Source organism: Uloborus diversus, chromosome 1 (assembly GCF_026930045.1).
Source record: "Uloborus diversus isolate 005 chromosome 1, Udiv.v.3.1, whole genome shotgun sequence".
Taxonomy (NCBI): domain Eukaryota; kingdom Metazoa; phylum Arthropoda; class Arachnida; order Araneae; family Uloboridae; genus Uloborus; species Uloborus diversus.
Window position 1 is genome coordinate 224,123,133 of NC_072731.1, and position 16,941 is coordinate 224,140,073.

General features: G+C 33.2%; 1 protein-coding gene across 1 annotated transcript in view; it reads right to left on the minus strand.

The window, feature by feature from the left end:
* The window catches only part of LOC129225235 (E3 ubiquitin-protein ligase RNF123-like), a 63,616-nt gene that overhangs the window by 8,196 nt on the left and 38,479 nt on the right, over positions 1-16,941 (minus strand). Inside the window, 5 exon segments of the mRNA XM_054859812.1 lie at positions 8,624-8,671; positions 8,673-8,764; positions 9,833-9,935; positions 11,431-11,518; positions 14,997-15,084. Of these exon segments, the coding sequence (XP_054715787.1) occupies positions 8,624-8,671; positions 8,673-8,764; positions 9,833-9,935; positions 11,431-11,518; positions 14,997-15,084 (419 nt within the window).

Sequence of the window (16,941 nt, forward strand, 5' to 3'; positions counted from 1 at the left end):
TGTCAAAAATTTTCAAAACTTTTGAAAGTGCATAAGTTTTTGTAAATTTTTTAGGCACTACACAGATAATTTTTTGGTTGTTGATAAATCAATTCATTATTATTATTTCTCTTTATAAAAAATGAAACAAAATATTTGTTTTTGAAAGAGTTTTTTTAAAAAAAATTTTATATTAAGGCACAAATCTAAATGGATCCAAAAAGGTTATTATGACGGATTAAAGTTGAGTTACTTTGGATGATACACTTTCAATTACCTTTTGTTTAGGACTTACATGTCAATTATTTCAGGTAATTGCTAAAGATCTGACAACTTGTTATCAAAACATTTTTAGTGCATGGATTTTAATTTTTTAATTTTCTTTCAATGCTTTGCTGAGCATTTTTTAACACTAAGCAGAGAGGGCATAAAATTAGAGTAAAAGACTAACATTATGTCTCCTCTCACTAGCAGGAAAACATAAACAAAAAAATGCCTGGAAAGTTCTTTAAGGTTTCTCAGGCGCGTCCATCCCTCTAAGTATTGCAGAACCACTCCCCAAAACAAGCGCCCCAAAAGGAAAAAATACTCCTCAAAACACCTGCCCCCCCCCCCTAAAAATTTTAATGCCGCAATCTGCGCTATGATCCCATCTGGGAGAGCACCCATGAGTTTCTATTTTTGATTTGGACAACTTGAAAGATGCTGACTAAGACTTCAAAGAAATTTTTCAGTTTGCATGATTAACAACTAATGGCAGAAATGTTGGAGATGATGGTAGGTTTAAAGAGGAAAAAAAAATGCTTATTCTTCCATGCTTCCATTAAGCTTTTGAAATGTCCTTTTCACCAGAATTCAATGCGGTAAATCCCTGAGATGAAATCGTATAAAAATAACCTAGAGCTTCATGTTCATAGTTTTGACTCAAAATGAAATTTAAGGATAATAATTGAAAGCATGAACAGATTTCTTTCCTTTAAATTTTCAACTATGTGATGTGCAATGATATAAAGAGAAATTTGAATTAAAACCTTTGAAAAAGTTTAAAAACTCTGGAGAAGTTTATATATAACCTCTTAACTGCGTACCCCCAAGCTGAGCTCGGGGTGAGGTTTATGGTCCTTTAACTGGGCAGCCCGAGCCCCTTGAAAAGGGGCAACGGGCTTTCCGGCAGCACTCTTAGCGCCTAACCACGGGTACCCTAAGACAAAGTCCGAAACAGGAGCAGCCGTGAGCCGATGGGGCGTCAGCTGCCGATCTTCCTTATTTCCACTCACTGGACAGGTGCACGTGTTCGAGAGAAATCAGTATGTTCGTCCCATGCTGCTTGAAATGGATGTGCACTCGAAATTTAATCATTTTTAGATTAAAGTTAGTTACGAAAAATCATGTTCTCGCAAGATATATATCAATCTGAAAATGAAATTTTTATTGTAATAAATCAAGTACAAAAAGGTCAGGATTACAGATCTCGGTATAAAATAAATATAAAGTTAGGCCACAAAAATTACAATAACTGGCGTGCCAGTATTAAATCGTAATTAGTCTGTTCAAATATACCTCTGTCGAAGAAGCATACTTGTAGTTTAAAAGAAAATATCATAAATTTAACGTATTTTATAAAAGGAAAGCTGGTGTCAGCAAAAAATGCCCGATGGAATACATTCTACTTAACCTGTAAAATGTTTATATCATGTTTTTAATTTTTTTAACAGTTGATTATTGACTACTTTTAGTGCAAAATCCGGGAATGAGCTGAAAACTTTTTAGTAATGCAACAGTGTTTTAAAAAACTGAATTTCAAAATTTTCCAAGAAAAAAAAAAAGACAAAAAATTGCAATTTTACAAAAGGTTTAAGATAATAAATAATTATCTATCATTGTGCCAAAAGAAACCTTAAAAGTTTCAAAAAAATCCCGACATTGGTTTTGCGGTTACAAGCCCAATTTTTATTGCAAAAAAGGAGTGATCTTGATAATATAAGCACCTTTTCCTTTTTTTTTCAGAAATTAGATTATTTTTTATGATGTGTTCCATCACTAACCCCTTATTATTCACCAACCCTTAGAATGAAGTACGTGGGATTATTTTGAGCAAGCAGTAATTATGCTTATCATCTGCACTTGATCAAAGTTGATGTTGCTCTAATTTTTCAGCTTGGCATGACAACAAGACTAAGCTATCTGGCAAAATCGTTAGCTTTTATTTTTAAACGCGGCGAGGGGGGGGGGACACAAGCTTTTTTAAAGGAAAAAAATATTTATATAGATAATTTTAAACAGCAAAACTACTTCTAAATACGAAATTTCCAAATTACTTATTCCCATTATTTAGGATTGGTAAGAAACAAAAAAAAATAATAATAACGTAATACGCCGCAAATAATCTTTATGATACGAGTACTGGTGGATATGTGTCATAAAATCTTTATTTTCATTACCGCATCCTCATCACCATTTCTTCTTCATGGATGTGCCTCGTATTATATATTCTAGAAAATCACCAGCCATAATGTAACGGGTGCAAATTTCTCGGCCATTTTCATTCCATTCCACTTGTAGAGATAATAAGGAACTCAATGAGTTCTCGATCAGAATTCATGTTTGCGAAAAAAATAATTTGAATTCTAGACACCAAAATTCAAATGAATACTGGGTATTGGATGTTCATTTCTTTACTACAATTTTACTCAATTTCAATGGATATTTTCCCAAAAAATCGAGAAGGCTTCTACACTTCTCATCATTTTTTTCAATGATGTTTTGCAATAAAATTCTGTTAAAATGTATTCATTTGTGGACTGCTACCGCTATGAGTAACCGCTCCTTTTCTCCAAAGAAAGTTCCAGGGCTGCCGTTTGGGTGGGCATACCGGGTCTATAGTACCGGGGGCCCCCGGAGCTTTGAGAGGCCCGTAATGTCATAAGGCTGTTTTTCCAAAAAAGATTTTAGTAAATCCACCAAAGAAATAAAGCAATTTACTAAAAAAGAAACAAGAAGTTCCGTCTTGAACTAAACGAGCCTACTTTCCCGTATACCCATATCTACTTTCTAGTATCTGATCAATATTATCAAACACAGCTAAAATCGCAAATTGTTTCAAACATATTTTTTTGATATTTTAAGCTGATTTCTAGGAGTAAAATATGCCTCACTCATCTAAAAAAGTAAATGCGTAAAAAAAAAAAAAACCGAACAAATAAAATAGCAGCACCTATTAAACAAAGCAGCTAGTACTTTTTTTCATTAAAAAAAACTTAACCACTTTCAAAAAGAAAAAAAAAATATTAAGCTCATGAAAATAAATACATCATTGTACAAAAAGAAAGAAAAACGTTTGTTTTTTCCCCCGTTGCCAAAAAAAAAATGTTTTTTACTGAATTAATGTACTCTCCAAAATAAACAAAATCAATAAAATGTGAACTGAAAAAAATAATTTTCATTGTCAAAAAAAAAAAGTCTGCACATATCTTTTATGTAGAAAAATAAATGACTTCGAGTTTATCCTCCGAAAATTGAATACATAAATTAAAACTTTAGAGTGAAAATAAAAACATGTCATATTAATAATAATTATTTCAGTTAAAACCATGACTGCGGAGTCGGAGTCAATATCATTTTGCGATAAGAGTCAGATTCGGGAGCCGAAGATCTTTAATTCAAAGACTCGGAGTTGGAATCGGTCATTTCCCTTAGAGTCCGCAACTCTGCCAATGTTCGGGAGTCGAAGTCGGATTTATTTTGATATAGAGGAGTCGGAGTCAAATATCCAAGAATCGGAGTCAGTCATTTTTCCTCCGTGTGTAAGTTTTTGCCAAAGCTACGAAGTCAGAGTCGAAGTTGGGGGGGTCGGAGTCAGAATAACTGTTGGACACAGGAGTCGAAGTCAGGTGCCCCAAAATTCTCGGAGTTGGTGTCGGGAATTTGTCGTCAAGAGCTATTTTCAACAAAATTCGTTTGAAGTAAATCCACCTTCTAGTGCGGGGAATCTACATTGACTTTCAGTTTCCCCGTAGGCGCTAATGTTAAGGGATTTGAACTTCAAAATTGAACGAAAAATTGTTCAAATAAAAAAGTGAAGTATGGGAATGAGGTGTCCTCGATGAGATCTTTCGAAAAAAAAAATGTTCGAATCAGATTAATTCACTCAAAAGTTATTTGGGGGGGAGGTGCAGACAGACATGGTTCCCCATCTATATACCCTACTTCTATAGTACCGCTTTTTTAATTTTGAAATATGAAAACTAACACGATCCACGCACTAAATAGCGCACAGCAAAAAATTGCAGACAAAACATAAACCAATTAAAGTATACACGTACAATGCTGCAGTTGGAGGAGAACGTTAAGGGGAGGGATGCTATTTTGAAATATTTTGTTTTTACTGTAAAAATAATGCAATTTGGTTTTAAAAAACTTTTTCTTTCGGTATGGTTTCTTGTGGTCCGAAACCCCAAGATAAGAGGTTAGTTTTCTTTGGATACAGAAAGAATTTCTTTGTTCCCTTTAATTTTAATAAAATCTGTTTAAAAAATAATGAAATCTTCACATCGTGCCACTTTTACCGGGTAGAGTAACTTGAACAGCTCAGACAAAGCACGTGTATCAGAGCTGTTTTCAGCATAGACACGGGAACGAACCGGTTTCTATGCTACAGTGCGACTCCATCAGACACCACCAAGGGAGTAGAGTCAGTGCATTCCATTCTTTGATGGTCCTTCAATGGTCTGAGATTCCATTAGTCCTTTTATTCTTTTTCACAAACACAACTGTGGAATGTCTAGTTTTATAATGGTAAGATTCTGGAACAAGTGTTAAATTTGAATCTTAAGTCTTAAACATTTAGATGAATGTCAAAAGAAAAAGAAAAAAAAAATCAATGATAAAAAATAAAGAAATTACACAGTAAAATCTCATTACAGCGAATACCGATACAACGAAATAGCCGTTCAACAAAAAATAAATGTTCCTTCCCATTTTAATTTTCATTACATTGCTAAAATTCCAATATAATGAAATTCCCGTCAAAAAGTACGTAATTTGCAATACCTTGAAATATGTTGTAATGGAATAGGCACAGATTATTCGAGCAAAGACAGCTCTGATTACAATATTTCTTCTGATGTCCTCGCTCAGGGCTTGATTATCGCACAGGCCAATTAGGCCTAAGCTTAGGTCCCATCTTTTTTAGAGGCCCCAAATTGCTTAAAGATTTTTGCATAGCAAGTTTACGATGTTACAATTCTGAGGAGCCCCAATAGGACATCATATTTATCATAAAGGAATATAATTCATTTATGTAATTCTGTGATACACAAAAGAATCCAAAAATGCATTCCGACGGGTCACAAACCTGTAAATCAACCATTGCATTCCATTATAAAGTCTTCAGGGGGCCTCCAAATTATTGTGGACCTAGGGCCTCACTTTTAGTTAGTTGAGAGACAGAGAGAGAGAGCCCTGTCCGCGCTTTTTTTCACAACAACCCACGAGTCAAGAGTTTACTTTTTTTTTTGAGAAAAAAAGAAAAGGTTGGGGGGGGGGGGGGGGCGGAATTCTCCAGTTTGAAAGTTTTTTAAAAAAAATTTCAGGCTCTGCGAGTCGATTTTTGTAAAATTAAAAAAATACTAATAAATAAGGGAAGAAAAACACCTGAGCGGTTCGGGATTTTTTTTCAAAAGATTTTGCAGGTTTGCACGTCAAGAAAGGTTGAGAAATGCTGGTGTAGGAGAAAAATCAATTTGGTGACTATGTATATAGCAGTCGCTGGCGTAGTCAGAAGTATGTACTTTCTGGGAACTGGCCCGTAGCCTACGGCTCCTGCTCTTGAAATGCTTGGGGTGCGCAAGAGGTATGAGGGCGCATGCTCTGAAAAATATGGCACTAAGATGAAATTTGAAAAAATTTTTGGGAGGAGGCGACAAAGTTTGTCTACGCGCCCCCCCCCCCCCCGATATTTTAGTCGGATCCTGCATACGATTTTGATTTAGGTTATAGTTGAGGTAAACCTAACCTGGCAGCTTCGTGATGTTGTCATTAGGATCTGCGTAGCCTTCAAAATGCTGCCAGGTTAGGTTTGCCCCATCTATAGTTACATTTTGCAAACAGACTCTTCAAATAGGAGTGCGTAAACGTCGGTTTTGAATGACAATTAATATAACATGTATGATACATTCAAGTTCTTTTCTTCTTTTAATAAAATTGCTAATGAACTTTTTGCCAGCTTTAAAATATTAATATAAGACAGGATAAGTTATAAATGTCCTAGTCTGAATTTCAGTTTGAAAACCTAGGTTTTAAGTTTGTTGGAATATAGGAAACACTAGCACACTCAACTATTTGATCGGTTTGCCACAAGCCACTTGTGATACAAGTTAATTCCAGCCTTTGGGTACCATATAAAAATTTATGCAGCAAAACTATAAACTATTTAATAATTAAGACTGCGTTATTGTAATAGTATTTGAGACATTATCTAGATTTTAGGCATGCATTTGTAAAAAAATAAAAATAACTTTGCTTATCATAGTAAAATCATTTCGCAAATGCTAAGCTTTGCAGTTTTAATAAGCAATTCAATTATGCATAGAATAGAATTAATTTAATGTTACACTTTTGTAGAAAAGTAATTTCAACTTCATTCAATTTTTATTTCTTTTTAAAAGTATTTTTTTTTAATTTAATTAATTGGATTGCTGAAGTTTCAAAAGTTGAATAGTGAATTTCAATATCTAAACTGGGTAACTAGCACTAATAAAATGTGCGATATCTGAACAAATGTAAAAATCATACTTAAAATTTCGTAATAAAATGCTTAGAAAACAGCTTCTAAAGCAGGCAGAATTTGAAAAAGGTTCGCGGAACAACTCTAATAAGAAGAGAGAAAGCCAAATGAATAACATTCCAACCTCGAACTGTCATCGTCAACCTACCCCTCAGGGAAAGCGTCCCCTCCCACTCTTTAGTAAACTATCCAGAGCTGGTTTACCATACTGGCTGGATTGATCAAGCAGAAGCTCCTTTGTAAATCACAGGGAGTAGCAACACAGGAGGTCCCGGCATGGGCGGATTTATGGGGGGTCAGAGGGGGGCAATGCCCCCCCAGTTTTGGGAGGACTTTATGTAGTAACAACACATTTTCCAAAAATTTAAAAAAAAAATCATTTTTTTGTTTTTGAATAGTTTAGAAGAGCATGGGTGGATTTATAGGGCGGGGGGGGGGGGGGGCAAAGGGGACAATGCTCCCCAATTTTGCGAGGAGTTTATATAGTAACAACTTATCTTCCAAAACCTTATAACAAAAAAAAATCATGATTCTTTCTTTTTTGAATAGGAAATTAAAGTTTATTTTTTCTTTTAAACTTAAAATAGCCGTTTCTTACAAAGTTTGAACAATACTGTACAACTGTATAATCTACTACTCAATTTCAGAGACTGGAAAGTGCAAATTATTGATAGGTTCTAAAATCCCTGAAAAGAATTGGCACAGTATAGCCTACAAGGGCTCTTGAGCCAAAAACCCAATCTAACCAACCAAACCTTGAAAATAATTAGACAAGTCTTTGACTCCTAAGTAAAAAAGTGTGCTTCAATTTTATTTGTTATCAAGTGTATAAATTAAGAATTGTTCAAATGGGTAGTATGTTACTCTCTTGATACCTATTCTCTAAATCTGTGCACCATTTCTTTTAAAGTATTAACTTGCATCACAAAGCACTTTTAAAGCGTAAAACTTAAAAAAAATTGTTTGCCTATTATTTCCAATTAACCCTTATAAGATTTCAAAAATGCAGAATTTTATATCCATTTTAGATAATTTCCTACAGGGGAGTAACCCCCGGGCCCCCCTAAAACTGGAGATGTTCTATATCCCTCTTAAAAGGGAGCACTGCATCACTCTCTTAATACCAGCCCTCTCTCTTTTAAGGTCAATTTAAAAAGGACAGCTTGATTACATACAGTAATGAAAACGACACATGAAAAAGTAAAGAATGGCCTTACGCATCACAGAAATCAGGCAAAAACATCAGGGGGGGGGGGCAATTGAAAATGTTGCTGAAAAAAAAATCCTGCCCCCCCCCCCCCCCCCCAGGAACTCAGTCCTAAATACGCCTATGGGTCCCGGAACCAGCAGTATTGCTGTGAAAACAACATAACTCTTCGAAATGTTTACGCATAAACTGACCCTTTTTGGCGAAGAAGTTCTCACAGTAAAGAGGTTAATGATGTGAAAACAGAAGTTAGGCGTCTTTAATAACTTAATCCAATAACTCTTAAAAGTTTTTTTTCCTTTAATTTTCCCTCAAATATCAGTTTTTCAATCGTTGATTAAAAAGGATAGAAAAATCACAAATGAAATAAAATTATACATCAAAGTATATTTAATGAAGAAACTGAATTCAAGTTTATATATTCCACATTAATATCTGTAGAACTTTTTAAGAAAAAAGAATCATGGAAAATAGTGGAGTTTAAAATAGCTATATGTTGTTTAGTATGCCATTGTGTTATTGAAAGACATTTATGAACAAAACAGATGAATTTCCCAGGCAATACAAATCTAACTGCACACATTACTGAACTTTAGGACATACAAAGTAGAAGTTATTTTTAAAAATATTGAAAATATTGATTCAAATACAACCTCTTGTAACATTCCAATAAATTCAGAAAATGCCCAATTAAGTTGATTTTAAAACACTGCTCATGAAAGATGAGGCTGATTCAGGATTTTCCAACAACCACTGACTTGCATGCTCAAGAAACACAGGTGAAGGACAGGGAGCTAAAAAGAAGTTGGTTAAATTTAGTGATGAGTATTTTTATTATGTTTTTAAAACCTACAGGATTGAATAAACTATTTAGAATAGAAATACGTAAATGCAGAATTCAATTAAACTAATACATTTCATTTTACAGAGAAAAAAAGAGCATTAAAGTTAATATTTACCATAAAAACAAGAAAAAAAAAACCTTTTAGAGCATTGAATTGCAACCAAAGAAAAGGTGCACAGCTATACCTTATACAGATTCCATATACAAATTCTTAAAATATTTTACAACACACAATTTTAGAGCTGTGCAAAGGTCTAAGACATATGCAGATGTCTTGCCAAAAAACTCATCAAAAAAACAACACTCAGGGAAGGTAAAAATTATTTTTTCTGCGGTTACCCCCCTTTCCCCTCCATTAGAAACATACTTATCTAAACCTTTATTGGAGATTCATGTACTACACGTAATTAGAATACTTTTAAGGTGAAAATAAGAATTTTCTTTGAATGGATTTTTAAAATTGACAAAATGAATGACTCAACTAACAGTCTAAACCTTTGTATGGATGTGCATAGCATGTACATATCTACACATAGATGTTATGTAAAAAAACCCATTTTAGAGCTGGTCAAAATTATAACATTTCCCACTGTCAGACCTCTCCCCCCCCCCCCCTCTTGTTAGAAATGTACTTATCAAAACCTTTTTTAAAGATTCACGTACTACGTGTCAACAGAACACTTTTAGGGTAAAAATAAGAATTTTCTATAAATGAAAAAAAAAACGATATTAATTGATAAATGAATTTTTAAATTACTAAGAAGGAATGGCTCAACAACTATCAGTCTGAAACTCTGAATACAACCTCTTCATCCTCAATTCAGGATGCACGTATTCCATGCAGTTGTTCTAGTACTGAAAAATTTACGAGTGCATCCCTGCATGCAAACATCATAGCTACATAAATATGTCTGAGCTCTTAAAAGAAAGTAACAATTCTTTACATTTTACACATTAATGTTCCTTTCATTGAAATTTATTTTTAAAAATGCAAAAAAAAAAAAAAAATCCAACTTACTTTGTGAAATTGTTGGGAAAGCTTCAGGTAAGGGAATAGATTTACAACTCATTTTCTTCGCTAAGTGTGGTGATACAGAATAGCGGAAAGCAAAACCACACCCCTATTTTCAGAATAAAACGAAAAATATTAAGTATATATACACCTACACATCCTTTATACACCACACACTCCTCATATACAAGAATATAAGCAATTACATTTCTCTTCTCAGTAATACTTAATCATTCACACCAGTGACATACATGCCATGTGCCACATTATTGTAAGTCCTTTTGCAGAAAATATTTTTAATGGTTTTAGCACTATGAGACAAAATTCTGCACAGGGAAGTCCACAATTTTAAAAGAGAGCAATTGATTTAAATGCTAAAATGGCGTTAACTCTTTTATTAAAAAGCTTTTTAAAAATGATATTTTTACATTTAAGGGAGATAGATTTTCGTTTTTCTTCCCCTAATACTCATACTGGAAATAATTGCAGTCAAATCTCGAGAGCTCGAAGCTCATAACTCTAATATTCCTTTATCTTGAAGTTTTAATCGGATCCCAAACTCTTTAGACTGTTGTGAAAACTTCCCATAACTCAGACTACCAATAACTCGAATGTTTTAGCCAGTCCCTTGGGACTTCAAGTTATCGAGAGTTGACTGTATTAATAACTTTCTTTGAATTTACCCTGGGGGTCCTGCTTTGCAATGGGTGTTAATACTTTGTTTTTTCACTCTACCTGCATGTATTGTAACTTGATTCATTCTACTGCTGATTCCTAGCTTGTAGTGTCAGAAAATTAGGTTGCACATAAGCAGGCAGTTCATGTAAATTGCTGTTTGATGAGGGTTGATGATAATGTTATGCGTCCGCATAAAAATCTTGGCAAAAGCAAACTGTATTCAAGTGTTATAATCATACAAGGGTTGGGTAAGTATATTTTACTCTCACCTAGTTGACTTATATTTATGTCTATTTTCACTGTCCCTGTACTCATTTGAGAAAAAACATGAAGACTGTGACTTTTAATGTTGGTTTTGATGAATTCCCAGGGATTTTCTGAAGAAGTTTTGTAAGACTTACTAGCTTTTCTTTCTTAAATTTCATTTAAGCTTGTGAAATAAAGTGTTTTCACTCAAGTTAACTCCTTTCTAACTCCTTCAATCCCTCTATGCGCCCTGGAGTAATTTCAATTGATAAAGTAATTTTAAATTAAATCCCTGAAAGCAACTTTAAATTTATGTATCCAAACATACATAAGTTAATCTTTCAGTTGGTATTCTAAACAAACAAATTAAAGTACATGATGGATGACATGTGAATTATGGTTCGAAAAGGTTGAATGAAACTTGATAGTTTATGCCATACGATATTTAATTCAATAACGTTTATAGGAATATAATAAAATTATCATTGAAAGACTTATAATTAAGAATCCTTTCCCTCACACACATTATACTATCATAAAAACAAATAAAATATTTTTAGTGCCTAAATACACACATGAATATTTAAGCTATAGTCTCTTGAGCTTATGTAGCAGCGAAATAAATTGGAAATGTGTAAACATAATTCATATCTAAATTAAGATTATTCTAAAATGCTTACTTTCCAAAGCCTAATAAGTATCCAATTTGATTGAGCCCAAGCTCTATTTTCATATGGTTGGAGCAGTGCCTTAGTCATCGTCAACCGACTAAAGAGGTACAAAAACAATTAATGAATCTAATAATTACATTACATTTCATTTTAATAAAAAAAAGTAAAACTATATTACCTACAAGTTTTATGTGAATAAATTCTATTACGACGTTTTAAGTTATTTTAATGAATAGAGAAATCATACTTTATTTATTATGTACAAAAGTTTAATTTTTTGATATGAAAATTGCATGGATAATTAAACAAAAAACAAATTCATGTAAGTGTGAATAGATGACTAGATGAGCTAATGAATGGTGCTATTGAACTTTGCACCTTTGAATTAATCTTCTATGATTCTGTGGTACATCTAGATTCTCATGCAACTGAATACTTGAAATATTTTTGCAATTTACATAGCAATTTGAAAATTTTTAGTGTTTTTTTAATTCAGTCAAATATTTAGCGCAATTATTTTGTATACAAGATTTATTACACAATAATAAAAAGGCAATAAAATGAAATGGTGCTATTACTAATTCCTTGAACTCCACAGAGTTAGTACTTTGTGGTGTGCCAGTTTTTACTTCATTTGAGTAGCATAACATGCTATAATACTTTCCTTCTGCCGAGAAAACATTTAAACCTGCGATGGTGACCAACTATCCAACTAAGGGTGCAGTGGTGGATCCATATGAACTTGTTGGGAGGGAAGATTGAGTAATGCATTATGGGGGGGGGGGGCAGTGAAAGTGAAATTTTTAAAAAGTTTAAGAAATGAAGTGTTTTAAGTAGCACACAAGAATAAAAAATTGAAGAAAAAAAAATATTCTAATATTCTGGATCTATTATCTAAATTAAACCCTTCAACATTTGATTCGTTTGAGGACTCATGAAATATTTTTAGTAGCCATTTAGGTCCTCTATTGCACTTTTTCCTTAGAAAAGAAATGCTGCAGTATCAAGGTGGCATCTCTTTTTACCAGTTTTCATACCAAACATAATGAAATACTAAAATTGTATTTGTAAATAAAATTTGGAGATAGTCATGGATTTGTTTGTTGATTGAGTTGTTTAATATTCGCACATAAGTAGGAGCGTTTGTAGGCTCCCCACTGAAAATGTTAATTAGGAATGCATTTTTAGGCTATTTGATGGTTAATAAGAAGAAGGGAAGCTTGGAGGTCCACCTCCGGACAATTTTTGAAATTTAAGGGAATATTTTCGAAAACACTGTTATTTGCTACCTTTGGTTTCTTGAATGGATAAAGGAGAACCAGGAATTCTCCCCAGTCATTTAGTGGTATTAGAGCTTCAAAAGTGTGTTTTAAAATATCTTTAGTGATGCTAAAAACCAGGGTGTTTGGTGTCTTTCCCCCGAAAAAAAAATTGAATTGAAGTTCGAAAAACGCAATTGCAGGCCACCTTTGATGACGCAGCAGAAAACAAGGGGTTTAGAACTTTTCCCCAGAAAGTTTTCGATGTAGGAGTCCTAAAAATGCTGTTTTATACAATCGTTGAATGATGATGAAAGATGAGAAAAGACGGACACGGGGGCTCCTCTCCGTAAAATTTTCAAAATTGAAGTCCTGAAAACGCAATTGTAAACCATCTTTTATAACGTAGGGAGAAGGAACGGGGTTTGGAACTTTCCATTGGAAATTGTTACGAATTGGAGCCCTAAAATTGGAGCCATCTTTCATAGCGCTAATGGAAGGGATGGGGTAAAGAGCTATCCCTCTACTTTTCGATACTGAATCTTCAAAAACGTAATCTTAGTGGATCTTCATTGATGTTAGGGGAAGAGCTCGGGATCTGGGGTTCCCCCCCCCCCCCGGTATATTCTCGAAACTGAAGCTCTAAAAAAGTAATTGAAGGCCCTCATTAACGACATTTTTGAAAAAGTTTTTGATTCCGCCGATTTTTTCGAAATTGAAGCTTTAAATATTCCAAATTTTGGCGATCTTTGATGATATTGGAAAGAGGGGATTGAGGGACTTTCCCCTGGAAAAGTTTTGGAATTAAAGTCCTAAAAATACAGTTACAGGTGATTTTTTGTGATGTGTTTGGTGACCTTTTTCCAGAATTTTTTCGAATTTACAAACCATTTTAAGGGGGGGGGCAGTCGCCCCCCCCCTGTGGATCCGCCACTGCAAGGGTGCTCGTTCCCTTTTTCTTCTACTTATTGTTATCTCATGTGTTTTGTTACTCAATAAAATGTTAAAACAATTATTTTGATATAAAAATATCATTACCTTAAACAAAAAAAAGCAGCATGCTTATATGAAATAGAAAATTTAAAACAGAAAAGTGCGACTCTTCGCTGGTTTTCCTTTTCAACTAATGCAGATTTTTACACTGTTTCAAACAAAAGTCTGAATTTCTGCTGAATTTAAAGCCCAATATGATTTGTTGTTGTATCATCTGAAAGCTAGTGAAATGGGTCAGTTTTTGGTAGATTTACCTGATTGTAGCTCATACGGTTGTTTTTGAAAATGTCGATTTAAAATTTTAGCACCATTTCTGAGTGTGCCCAATGTTTCAGAGCTTGTAGCTAGCTGTAAAATGCGATTATTTTGATGGGAAAAGTGTCATTTTGTAGGATTTAGTTCGCTCTTTCCAAATATGTACTTATTTTGTGTGTAAGTCCTACAGGCATCTCAGAAATTGGTCATTTTCTCAGAATTTTGCTTTCTTACTAATTTTCCTTATATCTATCATAACTCGGTTATGGTTAAGGATTAGACACGATAATGGGTTGTTCTATGTTCCGCTTGGGCTCTTCATCACTCCCTTTTGTACAGCAGATTCGATCAAACTCACCCTGTATATAGCCAGTAATGAAGGTAATTTAAATAACATGCATGTGCATTTTTTTGCTCTAATATATTGCACTTGATTTGCTGATACTCGATTTTATGAACTTTTAATTTATAAACACACACAATCTGAAAAAAAGCTCACCAATCTTAAAATGTCTTTTTTGAAACAATGTTATTCAATTTTACAAACCCTACATTTTATGAACACTTTTTGATGAACCAAAGTCTAAAACCTAGCTTTAAACTGTATATTGTCACCTCAGAACAATAGTAAGACATCTAATCCCAGTAATAACACTAAGATATCCTACTGTTGCTCGGAGGCGACGATATGCTTAGTACTGTTTCAACAGCTTTTGGACTTTTTCCCCCATTGGTATTTCTTTTGGGCAGTAAAACACAAAACATTCACTTGTATACTTGAAGCAAAACTAACCTGGCAATGCCATATTCTGTAACTGGGATGTGCGTAGCCTTCACAATGTTGCCAGGTTAGGTTTGCTCCAATTTTATTTCAGTTATTTACAATTTTTACCACTAAACTAATTTCTATTTATTTTCAAGCTAAAAGGGTCGGTAAAAAACACAATGGCGGTTTAAAAATAAAAATAAAAATTGATGTGTATGCACAGAATATTTTAGTTAACAAAAAAAAAAAAGGAATTATGACAATCTTGCAAGTTTTTTTTTTTTTTGTAACATTGACTATACCTTTCTGAATCCATGCTTTCTAATGCCTGTAGAGTTGCAGGATAACACACATAGGAAGCAAGGGCTTGAACAAGACTGTCTTTTAGTTCTGTAAATATACTACATTCAGAATTATAAAATGTAACTACTACATATTGTGGCTTCACAACAAGTGCAATTTAATACATAGTAGCAAAAATTGATCTTTTTTATCAAGAAAATTCGGATCAATAAAAAAAATAGCAAAATTGTTCAAGCTTTCTTTGAAGTTAAAAGACACTTTCCCTGAATGTTGTACAGCAATAAAGCTAGGTGCACATTGCACAACACAGGTTTTCATAAGATTTCTCTTAAAACTTCCTAGAATTAGAACAAAATTTTTACAAAGTGTTTTAATAATCTTTTTTTTTTCCAGATATTTTTTTTTTTAAATATTTTTAGTAATTTTACATTTTGGAAAAGAATTTGTATCCAGCAAGCAATTTATGATAAAAGAGCTATCCCTCTTCCATAGAGGCTTTATATCATTTGAAAGTTTATTAAAAAATACCTTATGGGCAAATTGTTCAGTGTTTCTACAATGTTTGAAGGAATGGGAACTCTAAATTTCTTTTCTTATTCCTTTCAATCAAAAATTAATTATATCCAACATAAAACTTTCACACATTTTTAAGACTTGATGAAAAGGGTTGCGTTAAAAGAAATTTCCTTCATTAAAATCTAGATTCTATTGGTTATGAACAAAAGAAAACATCAACAATAAAAAACAAAACAAAAGAGAAATAACATGGCATAAAGCATAAGTGCAAATTGAGAAGCATAGACAAGACTGAAACATCTTAACTCCCCTTTCCACCTTGAATAATGAAAATATTATATTATCATAAAATACTTATAAAAAATCAGCATGTATAAAATCTTATCTAAGTGTTTTCAGTAGATTTCTGAAAGGTATAAAAAAAATTCTATTTTTTGTACTTCGCTTCGTTTACAATAGAAAACAAAAACCTATTAGCGATTTTTCTATTCTATTCTAAACTCTATTTTTGGCTATTTCAACCAGCTGCAAATTTTTCCAGACACAGAAGATCCTGCACTCTTAATAGAAGGACAAAATTAACCAAAGATCCATATTATAACTAAATGTTGATAGCCATTGCCCTTGGTATCAGGTTTGGCAAAAATTTTGAAAAAGCATCAGTCATTACACATTATAAGTAACCTACATACGTATAACGCTCATTTGGATGAAGAGTGCCACAATACAAAGAAATGAAATTTTAAGGGTGAAGTTGAACTCTTCAGGCAATTTGCTGTAAGAAAAGTAAATTTACTGTGCTGTCCTGTAGATAATATTCGAACAAAAAACCTGTTACAGTAAAACCTGTAAAGTTGATCACCCTTTTAAGTTGACCACCTGTCTATGTTGACTGCTTTTGTCAGGAAGGGAATTCGTCCTATCTTATATATTGAAAGAAAACCTCTGTAACTTGACCACCTCTCTATGTTGACCACCTGTCTATCTTGAACACTAATGTACACCAAATTTGGTTTGGAGTAGTGTAAAAAACCCTTAGTAAGTTGACCACTTGGTTTATTTTTTAAAACTTTCTTCAGCAATTATTTTATACTTTAATATTTATTTATTTATCTTTTTTTTTTCTTTTTTTTTTTTTTTTTTTTTTTTTTTTTTTGATAACTTTCCAAGAAAATTTTTAATGCTTTTACTAACAGACTAGCATTTTACTGACTAAATAAAACCGCAGTATAAAGCTTTATTCTCCAAACTTGTTTTTCATTCATTGTTCTCTATTTAAGATAGCCTACACTCCATTCAAAGAAAATAGGTGTCAGTACAATAGTACAAATTTTTTTCAGTTACAATATGTTGTGGCAACACTGGAATTTTGCTAAAGAGTAGGTCCAGATCTATAAATTTTGAGCCCCTGCAACAAAATATGTAGGG